This window comes from Rhinichthys klamathensis, unplaced genomic scaffold (genome assembly GCF_029890125.1).
Source record: "Rhinichthys klamathensis goyatoka isolate OS25496 unplaced genomic scaffold, OSU_Roscu_1.1 h1tg000035l_1, whole genome shotgun sequence".
NCBI lineage: Eukaryota > Metazoa > Chordata > Actinopteri > Cypriniformes > Leuciscidae > Rhinichthys > Rhinichthys klamathensis.
In genome coordinates this window covers 3856316-3873202 of record NW_026606583.1, presented here as the reverse complement: position 1 = coordinate 3873202, position 16887 = coordinate 3856316, and the positions used below count along the sequence as shown (strand labels likewise).

At 39.7% G+C, this 16887-nt stretch overlaps 1 protein-coding gene across 3 annotated transcripts in view; it reads right to left on the bottom strand.

The window, feature by feature from the left end:
- Nucleotides 1–16887, bottom strand: part of pcdh15b (protocadherin-related 15b) — a 248948-nt gene that overhangs the window by 217139 nt on the left and 14922 nt on the right. For all 3 annotated transcript variants that reach the window (XM_056245931.1, XM_056245929.1, XM_056245930.1), the window contains exon 2: nucleotides 11946–12060. In XM_056245931.1, coding sequence (XP_056101906.1) covers nucleotides 11946–12042 — 97 coding nt within the window. In that variant the 5' untranslated portion in view covers nucleotides 12043–12060. The remainder of the gene's footprint in view (nucleotides 1–11945; nucleotides 12061–16887) is intronic.

Genomic DNA, 16887 nt, shown 5'->3' with positions numbered 1-16887 from the left:
TTGTGTCTCCTCCAAGTCCTGTCTCTGGCCAGGCGCTCATGAATTAGAGATTGATAGCATTTGTGTGGCGTTACGTAACATCAGAAGTGCTGACACATTAAACCGAGGCAAGCTGGGTTCTCTTAGCAACAAGGCCTATGATGGGGAGCAGGGTTTCAAAGGAAAGACCAACTATCTTGTGTTCCCATTAAAGATTTATGGCTGTGGGGCCCTTTTATACTGAGCAAAGGAAAAGCATGACTCAGACAGAAGCATAGTTATCATTGATGAACTTGGGACAAATTGGGTTCCAAGTAGCACCCTAGACCATTAACCTTTTATTTCCTTGCTTTCTTTTAGCCTAAGAGGTGACCTAAATGTATCTCAGCTTCAGCAGAGGTGAGAACCACAGCATAGTGTTTCTGTAGTCTCTGAGGCCAAGTCTACGCTGAACCGGATGCTTTTGAAAACGCATCTTTTTCTTTATGTTTTGACCTTGGGTCCACACTGAGATGGCGTTTTTGTCCTGTGAAAAACTACGATTTTTAAAGACAAGTGGATAAAATTGCTTCGTAATGTGGACTGTCTTAACAGAGGTAGCTGAAAATAACAATGCATGTTTAGTCATGTGACACATATTGTACAGATCAATGCGATTGTCTCATTTCGAAGGCTGCGTCCCCCGGAGGTCACATTTGTCGACCGCATACATCATAACGGATGTCTTATTTCAGAACAGTAACCATTATATATTGCTATGTGCCATTCACTGTCTCACACTGCTAAAGATATGTTACTTTGTACAATCTTTAAATTACATTCCAGCAAAAATGATAGAAAATGTACGCGTAATTGATGTCCTGTGGCATATCATGAGGCCAATTGCGTTTTAGAGAATATAATGAGTGCCTATTCAGTGCGACCTGAACGCACCAGGTGAGAGATTTTGCTAATAAAGCGAGCTTGCCATAAGAACAGTGCGAACTTTATTACGTCTGGTCTCTCATCATCTCAGTGAGCTTTTATTATGTTTTATGCATGTGCAGTAAGATGATTTAAGCATCTTCCAACGGTTCAGTGTGGGCGGGAAACTTTTGGAAAATGCTTAAAAACGCTAGTATGGATGGAAAGCGTTTTGATACAAAAACTCCGTTCTCAAATATATCCGGATTTGTGTTGTGTAGCCTGAAGTGAGTAAACAAATATGGCACTGTTAAAGGGATAGTTCACCCAAAATTTTTAATTTTGTCATAATTTACTCAACTAAATATGGCTTTGGAACAACATGATGGTCTTTCTTTTGTCGACCACAAAAAAAAAAAAAAAAAGGTTGTCAGGATGTTCTGGCAGCTCTTTTCCATATAACAAAAAGTGTTGTCCATAGGTAATGCATACCAGGGTTATAATAGTTAACTGAAACTACAAACATAAAAAAAAAAACATTTTCAGTATTTGAAATGCAAAATAATATAAAAAAAAATCTAATTTAAAAAAACTTTAAAATTATTTTATTTTAGCTATTTGCTAATTTTCATTTAGTTTAACTTGATGTACTAAATTAACTTTAAATTTTTTTTGTTTTTTTTAAATGACTAAAACGCACAACAAAATTATTATTTTTTTTACCTAAAATTAAAATAGAAAAATAAATCAAATTCAAAAAGAAATGAAATAAAATAATATGTCAATGATACTAAAATAGCACTGGTCCATACAACTAGTGCACTATATTCCAACTTTTCTGAAATCATTCCAATTCTACATCTCAGCTTTGCGTGAGGAACATTTAAGTCATTATTAGATTACCTCTTTGCCATGAAGCTTTATAGCCCATGGTCACACTTCAGTGTATGGAAAAGAGCAGTGTAAAAATACTGTTTTACATCTCCTTTTGATCCACACAAAAAAAAAAAAGTATTTGATTGATTGATTGTGAGGGTGAGTAAATGTCAGAATTGTACTTTTGGGTAAAGCATTCTTTAAATGTATGGCACCAGGTTTCACTGCAAAATCAAAGGTGTAAAATCAAGAAGATGAGAGTCGGTTTTAAAATGCCTTAGATAACACACCTCTGAAAACTTGGAGCGGGGCCAATGGGAGTAATCACAGAAAAAAAAAAAATCAATACTTAGCAACAAGCCAGCAAACAGGAAGGAAAGGATGAGGACAGGAAGGATGCAGTGAGATACAGGCAGATGAAGAGGTTGGATGACATATTTTATTTTGTTGAATAAATGAAATAATCAATGAAGAACTATTTTAAATGATGATAATCATATTTTAATAATTGAGTACAATGTTGAAGTAAAAAGACAGAAAACTTAAGTCTAACAATTAAGAATCTAAATTCTATAATCTGATATTCTGAATACTTAAATATAATGAATAGGGCCGGGACTTTAACGCGTTAATTAAGATTAATTAATTACACACTTTAACGCGTTAATTAATTACACAAAAAATTATTTTTAATCGCACTTATTTTTGCACCGCGGAACGTTTCTCACTGGATGAGTTTCGGCGGACCGATTATACTGGCGCACCAACCAGTGTTGCCAGATTGGGCGGGTTCCCGCCCAATTGGGCGGTTTTGAATTTGATTGTGCGGGTAAAAAGGGGTTTGGGCGGGTGGTCAAAATTTGGGCTGGTTTGGGATCATTTCGGCGGTTTTCAAACATCTACATTTTAAAGTCTACTTGGTTAAAAAAATGAAACTAAAGTGCATGTAGTCCATAAAATCAGTCATCATGACATTACTGTACACACACGCTCATGCAGAGTCAGCTGGCGTTAGTGTTGACATCACCGACGAGCACGCACTTTTAGCCAATCAGCGATCCGCAGGCAGACGCGATTGAGCGCGAGAAGTTGTAGCTGTATATTCAAGTGATCGCTAAGGCACAGTGACATAGCCTACTATACAAAAGAGTGTACAGTAGTGAGCAACTCTAAAAAACGCACACGTGGAAGGAGATCACTATGGTGAATATAACTCTGAGAGGAGAGCACAGTTGAATGACTTGAATTGAAATCAAATATGGGACGATTCCTGTCCATGTCATATGTGCACACTAGCCTAACCAAACATCTGCAACTTTACACCATTCAGACTGCACTCTACTTGTCCCTGACAGCTGCTGAAAAAGGTTTGAATCAACGATGAATCCATTTTGACTGCTAAATTCTGCGTTATGTTCTGCAATCATTTGTTGGAGTGAAAGATAATTCATATAGAATGTGCGAGGACGCCGACGCACTGAATCGTTCTTTGTTTTTAATAGTTCAAAGTTACTATTAAATTTAATGTGTACTTCCGAGGGTTAAAGTCATCGGTTCATTTCTTGATTGCCGTTTTGACAGTGTCCACCTAGACATTTTAGTCATATTGGCTAATTCTCCTTATTGCCCTGTTTTGATCTGTTTTGGTGGAATTTTTTTTCATTTTATTTTATTTTATCATCGTTATTTTGTTTAAAGGAGATACAAATTGTGCTTATCAACCTTAAATGACATGGTAATGAAATTATATCACATTATTTTGGCAGTAAAATTTTGGGCGGTTTTTTCTTGTAGTGGGCGGGTTTTGGTGAGCTTTTGGGCTGGAAATCACCGTCCCAATCTGGCAACACTGGCACCAACTAGCGTTCATGACGAAGAAGCTGACGAGATCGCTTTGGTTGGCTGGTGGCTGGGAAATGTTGTTACAAAAAACGAACGGATGGACGCGTCGATAAGAGCATGGTTGTCTATGCAACAAGGAATTCGCTATTGCTATTAGTGTAGTGTAGCAATATGCTATTTTGTTGCAATATGCTATTGCTACACTTAATGGCTATTATGGCTATTAGTGTAGTGCTATTAGTGTAGTGTAGCAATATGCTATTTTGTTGCAATATGCTATTGCTACACTTAATGGCAAAAATTGCACTGGTCTGCTGGACTTGGTTGAACAAAAATAAACAATATTTTGTTGCTTAAGCTTATGTATGCAGTCATTATTCAATGGTATACTAAAAATCCATGTGAAAAAAATTACTTCTCACAGTTCTCAGGTCAAATATTTATGCGATTAAAATGCGATTAATTTCGATTAATTAATTACAAAGCCTCTAATTAATTAGATTAATTTTTTTAATCGAGTCCCGGCCCTAATAATGAAGGTTAATTTATGAGGTATGAATACATGGACACATGTACCGTTGTTTGACTATAGAACACATTACTGTGAACTGTATTCCCTTTTAAATTGGACGTCATTGCATATTAGATGGGAAACTGGTATATTTTTATTATAAAGTCCTATTAGGCTTGTTACCTAAATATCTACGAGAGTTGCTGCAACCTCATGTTATTCAACCAGACCATCTAATCATATTCTTTTAATTATCAAAACTGTTTATGGTCGTTCCTCTTTTGCTGCTCCAAATGATTGAAATGTTTTGTTTCTTACTGGGGTTTATCATAATTTATCAGTATGCTGTTAATGTGATACAAAGAATATCAACCTCTAAATTGTTCATTAAAGATTGTCGGAATACCTGGTGACAGAATCATATTTTCATTTAAATATACTTTTTTAATTTTTTTTAAATTCTTTTATTTTACTTTTTGCCCTTATTAGTAAAAAACTGAACTCGAAACTGAAAATACGGTAATATCTAAACCTAAGTTAACACCATATTTGCACCATACTTCTGCAGTATAAAATGTAAATAAACATTAAAGACAGACATGCGTGAAACATTAGTACATACAATCTTTCATGATGCATCCGAGACTGCTCTGATCTAGCAGGTTTAATTACTCATGCTGTGATAACAGAAGTCAACCCAACTCGTTGCTGATTGAATCTTATTGATCATCATACATGTGACACTCTCTGGGTGGAATGGTTTTTAATGACGGGAATGTCTTTCTTTGAAGAAACATCTTAGAGAAGCTAATTACTGTACATGTGGCTGACAGCATGGATTAAAGCTGTTTGAATTTAACCATTTTATTTTGGTGGGAAAGATAAACCAATTTTGACATTTTTTTTTTTTTTTTTTTTAGAAAAGACATAATATCTTATGTTATTTTACTTGTCTAGTAAATGCATCTTGATTAAGAATCTTTAGATATTTGAACTGAAAACAAGACAAAAATACTAAGTAAAGCATTTATTATTATTTTTTGCAGTGTGTAGCCTGTCTGAATAAATATGATTATGGATAATTCATCTGGAGTGTTTTGTTTGTGAATGTTGTACTGAAGGTAGCATGACATATTATATTAGGTTCGTTTGTATGGAATTTATGGCTCTACAGGGAGGCAATAAATCTATTTTAAATGTGTTTAAAAAAAACTGAATGAACCAATGCAAATAATATCCAAAGTCCAAGCAAGACATAAGACATGCAAAAGTCAAGATAAAAAAAAAAAAAAAAAAATAGAAGATAATAACTGAACAGTGTGGCAGGTATACTCAAACTACACCCCACTATACTGGACTATATAAATGAATTATAGTGAATTTGTTGAGTAATTTACAATTTTATAACAGAATAGAATTCTAAGATAGATAGATAGATAGATAGATAGATAGATAGATAGATAGATAGATAGATAGATAGATAGATAGATAGATAGATAGATAGATAGATAGATAGATAGATAGATAGATAGATAGATAGATAGATAGATAGATAGATAGACAAACAGATAGATAGATAGATAGATACTTCTTTTACCAGGTCATTTTGTTCACTGGCCCCTGAGCGCCCTGCATTTTCTGAAAGTGACCCCTGAGCTGTGCAATTTGAGTATCTGTGGTATGGTTTTGCTGCCCCAGGGTTTCTATGAAGAATCTCTAGAAAAATAAAAGGACAGTGCAGTGCAGGAATGACATCCACGTCAACACACTGCAGCACATGGCTGGTTGTCCAGCGGGACACATCCATCACAGCTAAGGTCAAAGTTCTGAACTTCTACCTTCTGAGTGGGATGGATGTCTCCACGGGGAGCCATTCACTACTGTCTGCTGATCGGTCCTTTCCACGTCTCCTATACATCAATCTGCCCTTGTGCTTACAAGTCACAGCTCTTGCCAGAAAATAAGTGTGAAGATAAGAACACTCAGCAAAAAAAACTTCCAATCAATTTAATTTGTTTTGAATTTGAAAGTATAAAAGTTTGCATGAGTGTTTCATAATTTTAATTGAAACTGTTCTGGGTGTTAATGCATGCAAGGACGCAATGATTGGAAGGAAGACGAGGAGGGAATTGCAGTGATGGCACACGTACAATAACCGGCTGGTTTTTGCTCATTATGTATCCCATAACTTTAATCCACAAGCCAAATTTACTTTAAATTACTTTTAAGTCTTTATATGAGGACTGACCTCTTTTGAGTGGAGAAATCATCATCAACTCCAATGGGTCTGCAGTGTATTATGCATTATGAACAGCTCTGACCTGATACAATATAAACATGTTGACTCACACCGCGTGGCGTCCCTGAAGGAAAAGATTATTGCAATTCTAATGACCACTGAAATGTTTAGCAATGAAGCATGTCTGAGCTGCGAATTCATACAGCCTGATGAAAAATGGATGAGATTATATTTCTTGGAATGAATCTCGGCCTTGTCCTTAGTTAGCATTCAGTGGACACCGTGCCTAGCTGACCTACTCTGGCAGAACTATGTCCCTGAATGGAGCGGGTGCATCTGAAACTTCGGGGGCGAAAGACAAACCGCCTGGGAAGCTGGACCGCCGAACTCTAGTGGTCATGGTTCAAGTGAGAATGGAGCGTACGAGGCCAACTCCACTATCAACTTTAGCCTGTTAGTCTAATTGTATTCTCGCACACTGCAATATGCGAAGTGTCAGCTGTTCAGTTCAAGTCCGCAGGGGTAAGAATCCACCAGAGAACATACAATATCTAATAGTATCAAAACTTAGTGGACCAAAAGGACAAGGATTAGCTGGTTAGCATGGGCCAGTTAGCAGCTACAACTACAGTACACATACTGTTCTAAAAAAGGGTTTTCTCAATGGACAATTATAAATAATATATCAGGCAAGCTACTGCCATCGAGATGAATGGGAATGCTTAGGGATGGCTCTCTCTAGACCTCCATGTAAAGGACAGGAACCTCAGCAGAGACAGTTTGAGAGATAAAGTCAGTGACAAGTAGAGTCTCAAAGTAAATGATCCTCTGTTGGTTTTGTCTTAAAGCTGCCATCAAACTGAATGAGTTTTGGCATCTATTGGAATGCAGCTCCATTTTACTTAAGCAACAAAGAACAGCAAAAGCTGTGGCCCTGTTTACACCTGGTATTAAGAATCATTTTTGTCAATCTAATCACAAGTGGACAACGCTAAATACAGGTGTAAACGGGTTATAAAGCGCTTTGACCATGTCCGCCTTCGACCACTTCCAGAGGTAGTCGAAAACACATTCGACCGGATTGCTTTCGTAGTGTGTTCGACCAGCCACAAAAGAGCAGGCGCCTGCTCTCTGCCTACTGACTTAATGCGTAAACATTTTAGGAAGCGCTCTAGCCAGACGGGATTCAAAATTTGTCGGCTGAAGAACTAAGTTTGGTTTGAAGACGAAAAACCTACCAAGTGCAATGTTCTCACATTATTCCTGATTCCTAACTGAGCACTCAACGAAAGCTTAGGGAATTTTTTTTCCTTCATGCCCTGTTGCATTCATATGGAATTTATGTGAGCTTATTTCGTCCATTAGATCGAAAGATCTGAAAAAGCCCATACATTTACCCACCCATACACTCTCCCCTCAAAGATCAGAACCGAAGTGGTCGAAAGTGGACAAAAGATACGGATTACGCAATGTGAGACAGACCGAAGAGACGGAATGTGTCTCCATTGTCTACTTAAGATCGGATCGACCAAAATACCAGGTGTAAACAGGGTCTGTAAAATCTACCATATTTCCCAAAATATAAGGTATATTAGCCTACCTTATACTGTGGGAAATATGGTAGATCTTACAGACCTTGTTTAGACCTTATTAAAGCTGGAGGTCAAATGCAAATTAAGTCTTCAAACCAGACAGACTTTCTGTAGGTTAAATGAGTGGCTTAGAGATACACTAGGCTATATGGACAATTCCAGTTCTAGTTTGGCTTTTCCAATCATATCTGTGAGGACAAAGAGTAAACTATTTCTATATGGACTTTGTGCACGGAGGAAAATGTCATCATGAAACAGAAAAATACCACCTGTTGCCATAAAGTTGGCAACCCATAATTCTCCAGAATGTCACTGCTTGGTGTAGCATTAAGATTTCAAAAATCATACAGCTTCCAAAACCACCAAGGGAGGAGTCCACCTTACCTTATAGTTACTTTCTATTTGAACAGGATCAAACTGTTTATATGGGGGTTCATTTAGCATTCAGCTATTACCGAACTGACAGCCTAATGGAGAGGGCGACCAAAATTCTCATACAAAGTTGTTTTATGATTTCAGAAAACTTATAATATAACTCACACATTATTCATACTACTTTTGTGTATTTCTGTCATTTTTGGGTCTTAATGGCTATGGTAACTATAAACTACTGTTGAATAGAGCTATGTGAAAAAAATATTTAAACAAAATATTCTTTTGTTTTAAATAAATGGGAAAAATATATATTTTTTGGGTTAACCATTTAGTTAATACTCTTGGTAAAACAAAACAATTGTAATTGTCTCCAACAATAACATATAGAGTGTGTTCAAGAGAAATTGGAGAAAGATCAATATAGAGAGTTCCTCTGATTTCATATCAGTGTGCTACATCAATAAAACACTAGGAATTAGACATCTGCATTTCAGTGGCATCCAATGTGACAGAATATGCTTAGTGCGTGTGAGAAGAGAATCTAGTTGCGTTTAGACATGCTGGAGATGCATTGTGCAAATTTTCTACATTACAATCTGCATGAAATTAGCATCTATCTTACTGTCATGCCAAGTCATTATGGTTTCTGCAGAGGCAAATGTTTTCTACAAGTAATGCATATGAAACCGTGACTATGCACAAAACAAACTGTGTAACATTGTATCAGTGAATATATGAGAATATAAAAGCATGTTTATTACATTTTGAGCACTTTTATTTCTCATGGGTTGTTTTTAATTATTTTAGGGGTGTAACGATACACAAAACTGACGGTTCGGTACTTCCCACAGTTTTGACATCTCGGTTCGGTTCGGTGTGGGGTTTAGAAAGCTAAAATTGCTCTTTTCTTTTTTTTTTTAAACAGTGGTTTAATGAAAAAATTGTCTTTGTCTTCAATTACAATTAAACGTTTCGCAAGGATAAAAAAAAAAGATATGCAAATGCTGTAAATTATATAGGCCCGCACACATTACTATAACAACAGAGCCTAGACTTTTAGCCTAAATTCAGATGCTATTTATTTTTTAGATATAATAATCAACACTCAACATATTGTATGCAAACATGTAAACTGAACAAAAGGCAGTTTTTGCATTAACTTGTGTTTTTACTTTAATACGTTATTGAAATATAATAATTGACACAGTTGCTTTCATTTTTATGAAAGATATTTTAAACATACATTAAATAATCAAGATATCATTATAGGTTAAGTAAAATAGAATATATAGGCTAATATAGTGCATTTATTTAGTCCATGAGAGTATCGCAATACGTATCGTGGGTGCTGTATCGCGGTTTTTCGGTTCAGTTTGAATATCGTTACACCTGAAGGTCACATTAAAACTGGAATCTTTTTACCATAATTTCATCATCCTGCACCTTTTCAAGTGCCATTTTTGCATTCAGAACTGCCTTAATTCTTAATGGCATAGATTCAACAAGGTGCTGGAAACATTCCTCAGAGATTTGGTCCATATTGATTGAAATGATAGCATCACACAGTTGCTGAAGATTTGTCGGCTGCACATCCATGATGTGGATCTCCTGTTCCACTACATCCAAAATGTGCTCTGTTGGTTTGAGATCTGGTGACTGTGGCCATTTGAGTATAGTAAACTCATTGACATGTTCAAGAAACCAGTTTGAGATGATTTCAGTTTTGTGACATGATGCGTTATCCTGCTAGAAGTAGCCATCAGAAGATGGTACACTGTAGACTACATAAAGGGATGGACATGGTCAGCAACAATACTCAGGTAGGCTGTAGCATTTAAATTATGCTCAATTGGTACTAAGGGGCCCAAGTGTACCAATAAAATATCTCACACACCATTACACCACAACCAGCAGCCTGAATCGCTGATACAAGGCAGGATGGATCCATGCATTTAAGTTGTTTATGCAAAATTCTGACCCTACCTATCTGAATGTCACAGCAGAAATTGAGACTCATCAGACCAGGCAAGTTTTTCCAATCTTTAATTTTGGTGAGCCTGTGTGAATTGTAGCCTCAGTTTCCTGTTCGTAGCTGACAGGAGTGGGAGTCCATCTGCTTCAAGGTTCAAAGTGTGGTGCGTTCAGAGATGCTCTTCTGCAGACCTTGGTTAACAAGTGGTTATTTGAGTTACTGTTGTCTTTCTATCAGCTTGAACCAGTCTGGCCATTCTCCTCTGACCTATTAAAAAGGCATTTTTGCCCACAGAACTACCGCTCACTGGATATTTTCTCTTTTTCTGACCATTCTCTGTGAACCCTAGAGAGATGGTTGTTTCATTAAATCCGAGTAGATCAGCAGTTTCTGAAATACTCAAACCAGCCCGTCTGGCACCAACAACCATGCCACATTCAAAGTCATTTAAATCCCCTTTCTTCCTCATTCTGATGCTCAGTTTGAACTTCAGCAGATCGTCTTGACCATGTCTACATGCCTAAATGCATTGAGTTGCTGCCATGTGATTGGCTGATTAGATATTTGAGTTAACGTGCAGTTGAACAGCTGTAGGCTACCTAATAAAGAGTCCGGGGAATATATACGGTATACACACACACATAAAATCTAAATCAAAGTGAAAGTATTTGAATTGTTATTGTGTGAAAATAGTTGATAAGCACAAATTATATCAATACGACTGTCTGTAGCTATTAGTAGCTGTGAAATTAAAAATACCTTAAAAATTAAAATGATAACTATAAAAGTATACAGCCTAAGGAAGTCATTTCCACCACCATCATTTTCACATAATCAAAAGAGCATATAGTTAGAAAAAATACTCATACTGGGTTCTATGTTTCATTGTCTCTGTTCCAGAACCTAGTGTGCTACATTGCTGTATACTGCTAAAATTGAAGCTCGGAACCACACTGTTAATGCCAGAATTTTACAATAGCATTTCGCCAATCAAACAACTTACTGCTACTTTTCAGTAATTAATTACATCTACGATCAACATTTCTCTCACAGTGTGTAACATTGTCAGTCTGTTTTGATTTCTGTCTTTGTATGTGTTCTGTCAATTAGTTCAGTTCTGTCTTTCTCCGTCCCCTGCCTGTTTGTTTCAATGGTGTTTGATTGATTGTTAGTTCAGTTCAAGTGTGTCTTGTTAATTTGCTCTTCAGTTCTGTCTATGTAAACCCTGTGTTCTGTCTGGTTCTTTGTCAGTTATTAACGTTACTTGTTTAGGTTGTTCTGTTCCCGATCTTGTCCCTTAGTATCCGTTTGTTAATCCTGCTTCCTCCATCTCTGCAACTGGTTGTAACACATTGTATGCCATCTTAGATCATTTTTTTTGACTGAGCTTGAAGCAAAGCATTCTTTGATTTTCTTCTTCTTCTTCTCGAAGGATGCATGTGATGCTTCATTGGTTATCTCAGAAGACGGCATTATCATGCTGCCTACGTTTCAGAACATCAGGAGTGTGCCTGTGTATGTGGGCAGCTCGCCAGCTTATGAAACAGAACTTATGAGTTTTGGAAAACACAGATATCATCATCTAAATTCAATTGCTCCGAAGCAGGAATACTGGAGATGCAAGATTTTGAGGAAACTTCATGAGGAAGAACTTACCTTCTGAATCTTGAGAATAGCTAGCAGCAGTGAGCAGAAGAACGCCAATGCCTATTCCCAACCACTTATAGAGCCACGACCTCTGGCGCATCTTCATGTATTACAGCATGCTCACCTGCCAACATAAAGAGACAGGTTACGATCTCCTCTATGGCTGAAGAGCTTCTCTCGCATACATGAGTTGCATAATGGCGCACCATTTAAGATGCATGAGTCATAAGTCGTATAATTGGTATCCTTTAAATACGGTGCATTTCATAACAGACCTCAGGGGGATTCGGATGCCGAATGACCGTTTGATTTTGATCTCTTTGAAAAAATTATTTACCATTTCCCATAAAAAGCAATCCCAAGACTTTGAAGTTTACTCAAAGAACGTTCTAATTAATTCTGGCATCAAAACAGACAATGAAGCCGGCTGAGTCAATTTCCCCACCATAATTACTCGAGTCATTTTACATCATAAAAATAATGGAGAGTTTGGCTTTGGGGATGTTGCATCAAACTGAAATCCTCTGTAATGACGGCGGGCAGGAAGCATTTGCTGCACATATAACCTTTTCTTTTGAAGTGAGCAGAGAGATAGATAGTGTTCTCCATGTGAGAGATATAACAATCCACAGCAAAGTGCAGCTTTGAAGTCTGCAACATGTCTAAGGGGTCAAACAACTCCTTCCTGGAAAAGACTCAAAGACCAACCTGTCTTGACAGGTCTGGATGCAAGGGAAAGATAAGCTTTGGTCCGAAGTCAATTTATTTATATTGTGACTAATCAGAGGAGAGTCAGAAGTGATTCTTACAATGATACAAGTCTGTAACATCTGAAAGAATGTATATAATGCAAGCAAATCAATAGTCATTATTTAGATAAGGCTTTAATGAATGACAACAGTGCTCAAAAATACTGATTATTGAGACATGGGACAAAATGGTGGCCTAATTTGAGATCATTACATTTGAAAATATCACTTCCATTTTATCAGAAATGACAATGTTGTACACTAAACAAGTGTACTATTTCACTTTATTATGTCTTTGTTTTATCAAAAGGAAATATTTTATTATTATTGTATCCCCCTGTTTTACAAAGTTTCACAGCTGTGTTATTGCTCTTTGTAAAAACCATAATATATTTAGGATTGATTTTTTTTAAACTATAAATCAGTAAGCTCCTCTTCCTGTCATTCCAACAAAGTGGTGTAGGGATGACGAATGTTTGTAGACCAAAACCTGTAAATGAGTTTAGAATCGTCCTGAAGTCAATGTTTTTTTTTTAAAGGGTTTTGGTTCAATGCCTGAAATAAGGTCTGTGGTTAACACAAGCTCAAGCTATTTTCACGTTATATTCTATTATACAACATACTTTAACCCCCTTGTGATTGTTTAAGCTAAACTTAAAGTCCCCCTGTACTGTAGTCAATAATTGTTTCCCTTAAAACTCATATTTGATCACCAAAATGTCATATTTAAAAGTTTTTTCCTTAAAAAAAAGTGCCTTAAAATAGCTCGAATGTAACTCTGTTTGTGATGTTTATTCATGATTTTTTGTGCCGTAACAAGTAGTAAAACAGTTCACGAGTGTTGCTGCTTCCGCAACAGCGATCTGTCACGCCACATTAAAGAGCGGAATTTATTGTTTAAATTTCATAATAAAATGGACAGAATTTTTAATCTGAGAACAAAGGGAACAAACATTCATTCAGAGGTTGCCAGGACATTAAATATCATCACACAGAACAGGAAAACGTCTCAGGTTACTACTGTAACCATAGTTCCCTGAGAAAGGGAACGAGACGATGCGTCACTTGACGCTTTGGGAACGCCCCCAGCGTGCATGCGTCTGAGCATCAATGTCAACTAGTCCAATGGAAAGAATGAGCGTCACGGGCGGGTGACGTCATGACCAGGAAGGGATAAAGGCTCACCCGGTGAAACGCGGCATTAGCTTCAAAAAGTCGAAGCAAGCCGATCACAGGGAAGCAGGAAGTATGGCAGGGTGACGCATCGTCTCGTTCCCTTTCTCAGGGAACTATGGTTACAGTAGTAACCTGAGACGTTCCCTTTCGAGGGAACTCGCGATGCGTCACTTGACGCTTTGGGAACGAGAATACCCAAACCGCCAGAATTCCAAGTACCTGAGTGTCAGTCTGTTGGAACTAAGCACTAAGCACCTGAGAACCTGGGGCAGCATCCAGGTCCAAACTGTAAAACCTGACGAATGTGAGCGGTGAGGACCAGCCTGCCGCATCACAAACGTCTTGGAGGGAAACCCCAAATAACAAGGCTTTAGAGGCCGCCATACCCCTCGTTGAGTGAGCTCTGACCACCAAGGGACACGGATGGTCAGAGTACTCGTATGCAAGTGAAATAGCCTCGACTATCCACTTGCTAACCGTCTGTTTAGAAGCAGGAAGACCCTTCTTAGGTGATCCAAAGCAAATAAATAACTGGTCGGACTTCCTCATAGACGATGTCCGATGAACATAAGTATCCAGTGCTCGCACTGGACACAAGAGGTTCAGCCTTTCCTGGTCCGCAGATGTAAAAGGAGGAGGACAGAAAGCCTGCAGCACGATAGGCCTCGGAATCAAGGTCGGCACCTTAGGGACGTATCCCTGTTTTGGATATAAGAACGCCTTGACCATCCCCGGTGCAAATTCAAGGCAAGTGGGGGAAACCGAAAGGGCCTGAAGGTCTCCAACTCTCTTAAGGGACGAAATAGCTAGCAGAAAGATAGTCTTAAGGGTAAGAAATTTCTCTGAAACCGAATCTAAGGGCTCGAATGGAGCCCTAGACAGGCCTTCTAGTACTATTGCCAAATCCCAAGCTGGCACCCTAGTGCGAGTTGCAGGCCTCAGCCTCAATGTGCCACGAAGGAAACGTGTAATCAGGGGGTCTCGACCCAACGATGTACCCCCAACCAGGGCGTGGTAAGCCGCAATGGCCGCCACGTAAACCTTAAGTGTGGAAGGACATAAACCTGACGTAAAGCGCTCCTGCAAGAACTCGAGTACTGTGTTCACAGAACAGTTAACCGGATCCCACTGATGTCGGTGACACCATACAGAAAAAACTTTCCATTTCAGCGCATATAGTTTCCTAGTAGCTGGAGCTCTGGAGCTTAGGATGGTCTCAGCAGCCTCAGCTGAGAGACCACTCTCTATGAGTTGGGCCCCCTCAGAGGCCAAACCCACAGGTTCCAAATCTCTGGTCGAGGGTGAAATATTGTGCCCCCGGCCTGAGACAGAAGGTCTCTCCTGATCGGGATCTCCAAGGGAGGACCGTCTAAGAGATGGATCAGGTCCGCAAACCAGATCCGACTCGGCCAGCGTGGTGCTACAAGCAGTAGGCTTATTCCGTACTGGCGGACTCGTTCCAGAACTCCTGGGAGCAGAGCAACAGGGGGAAATGCGTACAGACGTAGCCTCGGCCACGTCTGCACCATAGCATCCAGCCCCAGGGGGGCTGGGTGAGTAAGGGAGAACCAAAGTGGACAGTGCGTCGTGTGCTGAGACGCAAACAGATCCACCTCTGCTTGGCCGTAAAACTCCCAAATTTTTTCCACCGCCTCGGGGTGGAGTCTCCAGTCCCCTGGCCTCAGCTCCTGCCTCGACAGGATGTCTGCCCCCACATTCTGGTCCCCAGGAATATACACTGCCCTCAGGGAGAGTACCTTCCCCAGAGACCACAGGAGGATCTGGTGCGCCAGTTTGCAGAGCGGACGCGACCGCAGACCCCCCTGACGGTTCAGATAAGAGACCACTGATGTGTTGTCTGTTCGTACAAGCACATGATGGCCCCTCAGGTCTGGGAGAAACTGTCTCAACGCATTGAAGACAGCCATCATCTCCAGGCAATTGATGTGCCACGAAAGATGATGACTTTTCCACAGACCCTGAACCGAGCGGCCTTCCATTACCGCTCCCCAGCCGGTGAGGGAAGCATCTGTCGAGATCGTAACTCGATGGCAGAGAGCTCCCAACACCGGACCCTGGGTTAAGAACCAGTGTTTTTTCCATATAACCAAGGCACGAAGGCATCGCCGCGTGATCTTGATCATACGAAGTGGGTTTCCCCTCGGGGAGAACCCCCTGGTCCTGAGCCACCACTGCAAAGGTCTCATGTACAGCAGGCCAAAAGGAATCACGTTGGACGCTGCCGCCAAGAGACCCAACAGTCTCTCGAACTGTTTCACAGTGCGTGACTGGCCTAGCTTTAGCTCTTTGGTGGCTGTCAGGATAGCAGCTACACGAACGGGCGATAGAGTGGCCCGCATCGTCACTGAATCCCATACCACACCAAGGAAAGTGGTTCTCTGTACTGGAGAAAGAACACTCTTCTTGGCGTTGAGCCTCAACCCCAACATCTGCATATGGGCGAGAACGACACCTCGGTGCCGAACCGCCAACTGCTCTGATTCCGCCAGAATCAGCCAGTCGTCGATGTAGTTCAGAATACGTATGCCCTGAAGCCTGAGAGGGGCTAGAGCTGCATCCACGCATTTCGTGAACGTGCGGGGTGATAAAGCTAGACCGAAAGGAAGAACCCGATATTGGTATTCTTTGCCCCCGAAAGAAAACCTTAGGAACTTCCTGTGCTGAGGGAGGATGGAGACATGGAAGTAGGCGTCCTTCAGATCTATCGTGACAAACCAGTCCTCGGATCTGATTTGAGTCACGATCTGTTTGAGTGTCAGCATCTTGAACTTGAGTTTCTGTACTGAACGATTCAACAGACGAAGATCTAAAATGGGACGCAACCCCCCATCCTTTTTTGGAACAATGAAATAACGGCTGTAAAAACCCGACTCTCTGTCGGGTGAGTACACCTGTTCTATAGCTTCCTTTGCTAACAGGGCCTTTACCTCTTGCTCCATTACCAGAGCCTGCTCGGGATGCACCACTGTGGGCAGCACCCCGTTGTAACGAGGAGGACGAGAACC